Source organism: Drosophila ficusphila, unplaced genomic scaffold (assembly GCF_018152265.1).
Source record: "Drosophila ficusphila isolate 14025-0441.05 unplaced genomic scaffold, ASM1815226v1 contig_197, whole genome shotgun sequence".
NCBI classification, from domain to species: domain Eukaryota; kingdom Metazoa; phylum Arthropoda; class Insecta; order Diptera; family Drosophilidae; genus Drosophila; species Drosophila ficusphila.
Genome location: NW_025064091.1, coordinates 8,038,412 through 8,047,173, shown reverse-complemented (window position 1 = coordinate 8,047,173; position 8,762 = coordinate 8,038,412). Strand labels below are relative to the sequence as shown.

At 54.1% G+C, this 8,762-nt stretch overlaps 2 protein-coding genes across 4 annotated transcripts; one reads left to right on the top strand and one right to left on the bottom strand.

The window, feature by feature from the left end:
* Positions 1-59: 59 nt before the first annotated feature.
* LOC108097920 (regulator of nonsense transcripts 2) lies at positions 60-5,286 on the bottom strand. Of its 3 annotated transcripts, none has more exons than XM_017200463.2 (4): positions 5,125-5,286; positions 2,281-5,068; positions 1,876-2,164; positions 60-1,801 (listed from the first exon to the last, which is right to left on the bottom strand). In XM_017200463.2, the coding sequence occupies exons 2-4, from the start codon at positions 4,980-4,982 to the stop codon at positions 1,013-1,015; spliced, it is 3,780 nt and encodes a 1,259-aa protein (XP_017055952.1). In that variant the 5' UTR covers positions 4,983-5,068; positions 5,125-5,286; the 3' UTR covers positions 60-1,012. The 3 variants fall into 3 exon arrangements, with proteins under 3 accessions (XP_017055952.1, XP_017055953.1, XP_017055954.1); XM_017200464.2 differs by having other exon boundaries at positions 2,281-5,052; XM_017200465.2 differs by having other exon boundaries at positions 2,281-5,049.
* Positions 5,287-5,422: 136 nt separating this feature from the next.
* Positions 5,423-8,627, top strand: LOC108098084 (dynein intermediate chain 3, ciliary). Its single transcript, XM_017200788.2, has 2 exons — positions 5,423-7,622; positions 8,104-8,627. The coding sequence occupies exons 1-2, from the start codon at positions 6,096-6,098 to the stop codon at positions 8,527-8,529; spliced, it is 1,953 nt and encodes a 650-aa protein (XP_017056277.1). The 5' UTR covers positions 5,423-6,095; the 3' UTR covers positions 8,530-8,627.
* Positions 8,628-8,762: the final 135 nt, after the last annotated feature.

Sequence of the window (8,762 nt, the reverse complement as noted above, 5' to 3'; positions counted from 1 at the left end):
GAATATTGTCCATTTAATTTACATTTCCCTCCTGCATTTGAGTATTACAATTTGGCCACTCCGATATTCAGTTTCTTTATTGGAGAAGATCCGATACAAAAATTAGTTCAGTTGCTGGCAATTCAAAAGAAAATGGGAAATTAAATAGTTAAAATGTTGGAACTCTGAAAATCAATCGCTCCCATCCAACAATTTTTCCCCCAAAAAGGGAAAAATCCTATTTTTCAGACTGCATTCTGCATTTCATTTAAAAATGTCAATGGAACAGCGAACATCGGATGGCAAATATCACCGGATGTGTGTATGTATGTGTTTGGGTGTGTGCGAGTGGGTGGGTGGGTGTTTGGAAGTGTATAACATTCTATAACATTCTGTATGTATCGTTGTATACGTGCTATTCGTTCTCCTTATTTTTTGTTTTAGTTATTCAATTGGGTTCTGTTTTCGAAACAAGTCTAGGCAATTTTACGTACTATGTAGTGTTAAAATATACGGATGCGGATCGGGGAGCAGCAGTGCTCGCTATATACACGATGGTATCGAGGACGAGGACGTGTGCACCCGATGCCATTTGGATTGGCTTGAGCTGCCGCGACTCCTTTTTTCTTTTCTTTTTTTTTTTGGGGGGGGTTTTGGGGAAGGGGTTTCGTTTTCTTTTTCGGTTGACTTAAGTACGGCTTGAGGTTGATGTGGCTCGTTGTGGTGGTGGAGGACCGGGACGGGGCTTGGGAGTCCGATCCAGAGGAGCGCTTCTGGGCATTCCGGGTGACGGAGAGTGGACGGCTCTTGGAGCGCTGCTCTCGCCCCTTCCCTTCTCTCGATTCCGTGTTATTCGCAATCGTAATCGTTATCGCAATCGCAATCTCAGTCGCAATCGCAGTCGCAGTCGCCGGTGCCGCAGTCGTCCGGCAGCAGAGAGTGGTAATCGTTGCGCCGCTAGGCGGCCAGGTGGCCAGGAGGCTGTCCGCTCTCTCTTGGTTCTTCAGGCAGAGGGGGCTGAGGGGGCAGCGTATCAGTGGAAGATGAGGTCCGCGTCGGGCGCGCCCTTTTGGTGCTTGAACTTGTGCTTGTTGGGCTTCTGGTAGTAGCTCTGCGTGAAGTTGCGCTGCTGCGGCGGCAGCAGCGACTCCTGGTAGTCCTCCTCCTCGATCCGTTCGGTGATGTTGAGCGTGAGCCGCTTCACCTTCTCCTTCTCCTCGCGGATCTTCTGCTCCTGCAGCTTCAGATTGATGGCCAAATGCGAGTCCGATGGGGCAACGAAGGACTTGAACTGCTGCTTGCCGCCCTTGTTGCCGCGCACCATGAGCACAAAGGGCACAGTTCCGGCGGCACAGCCACTGGCACTGCCACCGCCTCCTCCTCCGGATTTCCCATTGCCATCGGGCGGATCCGTGCTGGGGGAGCCAGGCGTTCCGTCCTGACTGCTCGTCGCCGCACCCGCCGCCGCCGCCGTCGACTTTGAGATTTGAGCGGCTTGGGGGGAGCCTCCTCCACTGCCGGAGGCCTGGGCACCCGTTATCTGGTCGTAGGACTTCTTCTGCAGGCGCGCCATCATCGGCACTGGTATGTCCTTGGCGGTGGCCTTGATCGGCTCCTTCAGCCGCTCCTGGTACGAGTCGGTGGTCATCTTCTCGTACAGGTGCTCGAACTCCAGGTCCTCCTTGGACTTTTCCGGCGGCGGAGGCGGCGGCAGTGGTGGCTCCGCCTCGTTCTCCGTCCAGTCATTGCTCTGCTCCGGCTCCTGGCCAGCCACCTGTCGCTCCCGCTGGTCATTCGAGGAGCCCGAGTCCTCATCAGTTATCTGTGGCCATAGAATGCAATTCCAGTTGAGAAACTTTCTTGGGAAGAGAATTTTGGTGTGGAAGAAGAACTTACGCCATCGTCCAGCTCGCTGATTTCACTGATGGTGGCCAGCGAGGGATCCTGGGTGCTGTTGGCCTTCAGCTGCGGATAGAGCTTCTCCTGCAGCTGGTCGATGGCCGCCTTGGCCTGCTCCAGGCTCTTGTACAGCTTCAGTTTCGGCCGCACGCCGGCTAGGCAGTCGCGGTAGGTGTGATCCACCAGGATGGGGAACAGGTCGGAGGTGTTCTCCGACTTGCTGAACACGGGATGCGATTTCTTGAACCAGTAGTAGTGCTGGAAGAACACCAGGAAGTAGTCCAGCCTGCGAGGAGCACGAAATAAATATAAACAATAATATATGCATACAAATAATAAATATAAAAATATTTATTTTATATTTAAGCACTTTCAGCCAGTCGGCCAGATGATCCTACTCACTTTTTCCGCGTGGCCTGGCTGGTGAAGTAGGGACCGCAGGTGTCCAGCAGCATGCAGGCCAGCTTCAGGCGGAACAGGCTGTCGGGCGGATCGAGCGGCGAGACGACGCTCTGGTCCATGGACACCCCCAGCGAGATGATGGAGTAGAGCGTGTTGAGGATGTGCGTCGACTCCACCAGCTTGTAGTTGTACATCTCGCCCAGATACTTGGCCATCGCGATGCGCCGCTGGGCCATTCGCGGCGAGTGGATCTCCAATCCAGCGCGAATGTCCTCGAACACGTTGTCGATCACGATGGTCACCGCGCGTGGCTGATACGAACTCAGACCGGAGACGAGGTCGGCCAGGCAGCGGATGAGCGGGAAGCGCAGCAGGTACGCCTTGCTGAGGCACTTGATGGCATAGCCATTCGTCTCCGGGTCCTGCCAGTCGATGCGGCGCAGCATCTTGATGCAGCGCTCCACGTTCTGCTTGCACAGCTCCTCGAAGATCAGATGGCGGATGTACTCGTGCATGGGCGGCCGGATCGTTGGCTCGCGCTTCGCCGACTCCGGCGGCTTCACCAGATAGTAAACGCTCTCGATCTGGGCCGCATGCCGCGAATCCATCGCCGTGGCGGTCTTCAGGCGCAGCATTTGGTCGAGGAAGACGTTCATCAGCAGTCGCGAATCGCGGCAGTTGTACAGATAGACGCCGCTCACCTCCACGAAGGCGCAGGCCATCTCGATCTGGTGGTGCTGGAAGTCCCGCAGCAGCATCTTCAGACAGCCCAAGGCATCGAACTTCTTGAACAGGCCGAACTTGACCAGTTCGCCGATGAAGCGCACGATCTTCAGCTTCGATTCGATGTTCAGCTGGTTCTTCTTGCGGATGTGCCACTTGAACTCCTTGCGCAGCAGATCGGTGAGATCGGCGGCCATGTCCGTGTTGCACAGATGCACGATGGCCACGAAGCGCGACAGATATGGGAGGATGTCGAGGCGCGTGCGCTGCACCGAGAAGATGGTGCGCGTGAGCTTCTTGCGCTGGTGCTTCGTGTTGAAGTTCAGCAGGAACTCGATGGCCGCCGAGTCGATGAGCTCCTTGTTCACGCAGTTGAACAGGTTGACCAGGAAGCTGTCGAACTGCTGCCGCATTTGCGTCTGGCTGTGGCTGGGGTTCTGCTGGTTCTGCTGGCTCTGCTGCTGGCGTCCCAGTTCCATCAGGGCGCTGCCCATCTTCACCGGCTTCACGTCCGCATCGCAGCTGGCGCTGCCAGTGGCCACCGGCGTCGTCGGCTGCTCCTGCTCGCTGGCATTCTCGAGCGCCGTGTCCGAAGCGTTGGACGGCGGATCGTCCAGATCCATTTCCGCGTCCAGATTCGCATCGATGGCCTCCTCGGTGAGTTCGCTGGGCTCCTCCAGCGTCTCCAAGTCCACTTTCGGTGCCGAGAAGTTGGGCAGGAACTGCCGCAAGTCCGGCAGATCGGTGTAAAAGGCGCGCGTCTCGTCGTCGCCCCAGGGATCGAGCACTCCGAAGGCGGCGCTGTCGAGCATGTTGTCAATCACCGTGCCCGGATTGCAGCACTCCGACTCCTTGGCCAGCTCGGGAAGCGGTTCGCCGAGCAGTTCGGAGAGCGACTGCGCCGAGGCGAGCAGCTTGTCGAAGCCCGCCTGCATGAGCTCACACTTCTCGCGCTTCTCCGTGGATATCTCGCCCTTGCACTCCATCGTGCGCCGGATGTTCTTGGTCATGTTCATCAGCTCGGCCTGCTCGGCCAGCACGTGCTTGCAGAGCGCCTTGAAGTAGCCCTTGAGCATGGTGCGCAGATTGAGCTGCTTGTCGGCGCCGAGGAAGTCCGACTTCGGGACCTCCACGTTGTACTTGCTGGCCAGCTGCTGCATCTTCTGCGGCACCAGGCCGGCGTACTCCTCGCCGCAGTGACGGCAAAACGAGAGGATGATCGAGAAGTTGCTGTGGTCGTCCTTGTCCTGGGCAATCAGGTGGACCAGCACCACGCCGAGCTGGGCCAGGCCCGGCTTCATTTGGATGACGCCCGAGCTGACCAGCTCGGCGAACAGGCGCAGATCGACGCGCAGTTTGCTTGGATTGGCGATCTTCTCGCTGGCCTTGATGTTCAGCGCCTTTTGCCAGGCCTCCAGGAAGTGGGCATCGAAATCGGCGTAGGTGCAGTGCAGTCGGGAGGCGAGCGTTACCACCGCCGGCACATCGGTCATCTTCAGCTTGGCCTCGGCGAGGGCGGCACAGATTTCCGAGATGTACTTGCTCAGATTCAAGGCGGACAACTCGCGCAGGATGCTCTCCAATTGGGTGGCCGTAAAGAGCTTGAGTTTCTTAACGAACGCTGTGTTCTTCTTGAGGTTGGAGTCCAGTTTGGCGAAGTACTCCTCGCCGGGCAGCTCGAACGTGGAGTTCTGCAGTCGCAGCTGCCGTTTGCTCTCGATTTTGTCGCGCAACTCGTTGATGAATTGCTGCAGCTCCTCACGCTCCTCGGCCTCCAGGGCGCTAGCCTCCGCATCGGCATCCGTGTCGGCATCGGCATCACCATCGCCATCACGGTCGCCCTCATCCACATCCCCATTGTACTCGGGCTGATCTTTTACAGAATCCGGCGGTGTGGCGTCTTCTGGTGATGTTCTTGTTGCTTTGCTTGCCACCGGCGCTTCCTGAACATCCGGTATTGAGGAATCGCTAGCCAGCATCTCGGCAACTTCTTGACGGGACTCACTTTACCCTCGATTCCCCAGTTGCTCTGTTTCGAATTTCGATCTGCTGGCAAATTTATTTCCTTGCGGGTTATTTTGTTTAAGCAGGACTGATTATGCATCGCATCTAGTCACTTACCTCAAGTTTTCAAATGGCGGGCAGAGTTCTTTCGCCGGCTTTTCCTCATTAAGTTTGTTGAGTCCTTATTTCGTATTGCAATTTTATTTAATTTTAATTTTTGTAATATTTATTTTGTATTTATCTTTTTGTACAATCGATAGGAGGCGTGCTCGGCTTATCGGTATCGATAGCAATTAAGTGTTGACGATTCGTTAGTGTAGTGTTACCGTAGGCTTATTACACCATTTTAATTAATACTAACACACATACCAAAAATGAGTCGGTGACTAAGTGGCGATGGGGGACGGTCGAAATGGAACATGGGGGAAGTTTTAAATCCAATATTTATCCGTCAATCCGTTTATCCGTTAATCCGTTGATCCGGTCATCTATGGTCCTGCTTTTCGGAAAATCTGAGAAAAAATAGAAAGTTAATGGACTTAGAAGTGAAGGATTGAGCACGTTTCTGCAATTGCACTTTTCGGAAATTTGGAAAAGGCGGGAAGTCATAAAAATTGAAAAAAAAAATATTTTTTAATTACAAAATTAACAAATGATGTGGCTTGTTAGAGGATTAAACAACAAACTTTTTGAGGTATCCCACTTCAAAATCAAATAAGAATTGGATAAGTTATGGGCTACAGAGTGCAATGTATACCATTCAAATATACAATTTATGGATAATCTCAGGCGGTTTTTCCTACTTTATCACACATAGTTAAACAAAAACACATGCAACACACAGAAGTGTGTACAAAAAAAACATATAAACAAAAAACAAAAAAAAACACTTAGACAACCGAGGAGGAGGAGGACCAGGAGCAACTCAGGATAACTAAGAACTTGGCATCTTGAGTTTGTTGCTTTGGAGGAGTAGCTTAAATATCCAAAATTCTTCTGGTGGATGCTGGCTGAGAGCACTGTGTTGAGGACCACTTTGGAGGATTAGGACCGAGGATCAGGAGCGAGGATTAGAGAGGAGAAGCAGAATGTACCAGAACCAGTTCATCTACTCCCGGGAGCGGCGTCGCTTCGGGCGGCAGTGCCGCTTCCAGGACCGCAACGAGCTGATGGTCAGCGTGCATCCGAGTGGCCGCCAGCGGCTGAAGTACATAATGCGCAACCCGACCACGGAGTCCACCCAGCTGAGCCGCCAGATGGCGCTCACCGTGATGGAGACGGAGAACGTGACCCTGGACCATCGCGGGATGGAGCACTTCGAGGGCGGCTGGCCCAAGGAGGTGAACACCAACGACGAGGAGCAGACGATGCGCCACCGCAAGAAGGTGGAGCGCGAGGACAGCTGGGGCGAGCAGGTGCTCCAGATCATCCGCACCACGATGCGCGTCGCCGAGCAGAACAACACACTGAACATCTACCAGGACTTCTTTGCCGATCTGCCCGCCGAACTGGCCCACGATCTGCGGATGCGGTTCCGTGCGCGGGTGGCCAACGTCTTCCACGACCTGTGGCTGCCCTCGCGCCGCCTCACCTCCATCGAGTGGATGCCGAACAACGAGCGCCAGTTCATGACGCAGTTCAGCAACCAGTATCCGAAGGGCGAACGCCTCCGTTTGCTCACCGAGGAGCCCTTCGGCGAGACGAACGCCTTCTTCGTGTGGGACGTGAAGAATCCTCTGAAGCCGAAGATCTCCTATGACAGCAAGGAGGCGGTGTCGCTGGCCAAGATCTGTCCGAAGGACGAGAACAGCATGGTGGGCGGCACGGTGCTGGGCCAGGTCTGCCTGTGGAACACCTTCAAGGGCGACATGCCCCTGTGGAACTGCCCGCTGGAGGTGTCCCACAGGGAGACCACCTCGGCCCTCTGCTGGGTGCACTCCAAGTCCAACACGGAGTTCTACTCCGGTTCGCTGGACGGCTCCATCAAGTACTGGGACACCAGGGACCTGAAGATGCCCATGCAGGAGCTGCTGCTCGAACCGGAGCCGAAGGAGCGACAGCTGAGGGCGGATGCCCACGGCGTGACCGTGCTGGAGTTCGAGTACACCATCCCGGTGCGGTTCATCATCGGCAGCGACATGGGTCACGTCTTCGTGGGGAATCGCAAGGGGATGACGCCCTCGGAAACGCTGCTCGCCCATTACCCTCTGTTCGCCGGACCCATTCGGAGCATCAACCGGAATCCGTTCTTCGTGAAGAACTTCCTGGTGACGGGGGACTGGCGGGCGAGGGTCTGGTCGGAGGAGGCCAAGGACGGGCCGTCGACCATGTACTTCCGGAAGAACACGCAGATCGCGTGCGGCGCCTGGAGCACCGGTCGCTGTTCCCTCTTCGTCACCGGCGACATGGCCGGCGTGGTGGACTTCTGGGACCTGCTGCTCCACCAGCGACTGCCCATCCTGTCCATCGACTTCAAGGTGCCCATCGCGGACGTGGTCTTCCGGCCGGACGGCGATCTCCTGGCCATCGCGCTCAGGAACGGCGACAGCTACATCCTCACCCTGGACGAGTCCATGCGGCACTCCACCACCAAGGAGAAGGCTCTCATGGCGGCGGTAAGGGTTACTCCTCCCTAGCAGAAGGATTGGGGAGCTCAGAACCACGGGTATCCAATACTTCGGCTCTACCCGAAGGGCATCCTTAGAATGAGGTGATTCCGACTTATATTTTGCCACTATAAATGTTTTTAGCCACCCAATAATCGCATGTTTTAGGATCATCTAGTTTGTGAATATTCTTATATCTTATATCATAGTTTATAACTCTGCAAGGGTTGGGATATTTAGGGGTATCTAATATTTCGGCTCTATCCGAATGGTAACCTTAGAATGAGATTATTTTGATTCATATGTATAGTGGCTACACTTAGTCATCCAACAATCGCATCACATTGCAACCCTTTTAGGTTCATCTAGTTTATGCACTTTCTTTTACAAGTGTTTACTCATATATCATAGTTTATAAGTTAGCAAGGGCTGGTATTTTTAGCAGGAATTAAAGAGCATTAATAAACCCATAACCTTCTGTTCTATTCAGATGTTCGAGCGAGAGATCGTGAGGAGCAAACTATTGGAGGCTCGCTACGATGAGGTGAAGCTGAAGCGGAAGACCCAGCTGAAGCTCGAGGAGGACCGCCTGCGGCAGGAGCAGGAGCTGGCACCCATCCTCGAGCTGGATCCCGACAATCCCGACCAGTTCGTGATGATGATCGAGGGCGACGAGCAGTTCCGCACGGCCATCAGCGACTTCCACGACACGATTCTCGCCGTGGAGAAGAAGCGATCCAAGCGGCAGGTGATCATGGAGCGCACCGTCTTCGAGGAGTGGAACCCGGCCGACGAGAGGCTCCAGGGAGAGCCCATAGTTTACCAGCAGCCCGATCAAAGGTCGCAGACGCGCTCAAACCAGGATCAAAGGAGCTCACCACGGAGGTTCTCGCAAGGATCCACCAGGAATCAGTGAACACAATCCCCGATAGAAACTAGAAACTGGAAACTGGATGTTCAAATTGTGATGTGTGTAAAATAAAAATGAAATCTTTCTTTTTTTTTATTAATCTATGGAGAGTGTGCTTGTGTTTTATGATATGATATATGATATGATATATGTATATTTTTTACTGACCAAAGCGAACCGCATTCGCATCAAATCTTGAGAAAACTCACCTTAAAGCGTAAACAGTAACAGCCACTTAA

Coding starts and splice junctions, on each gene's coding strand:
- LOC108097920 (XM_017200463.2), bottom strand. CDS start 4,982: ATGCTGGCTAGCGATTCCTCAATACCGGATGTTCAGGAAGCGCCGGTG. Junction 2,165..2,280: donor AGCCAGGCCACGCGGAAAAA/GTGAGTAGGATC, acceptor TGCTCCTCGCAG/GCTGGACTACTTCCTGGTGT. Junction 1,802..1,875: donor TCAGCGAGCTGGACGATGGC/GTAAGTTCTTCT, acceptor CTATGGCCACAG/ATAACTGATGAGGACTCGGG.
- LOC108098084 (XM_017200788.2), top strand. CDS start 6,096: ATGTACCAGAACCAGTTCATCTACTCCCGGGAGCGGCGTCGCTTCGGG. Junction 7,623..8,103: donor AGAAGGCTCTCATGGCGGCG/GTAAGGGTTACT, acceptor TGTTCTATTCAG/ATGTTCGAGCGAGAGATCGT.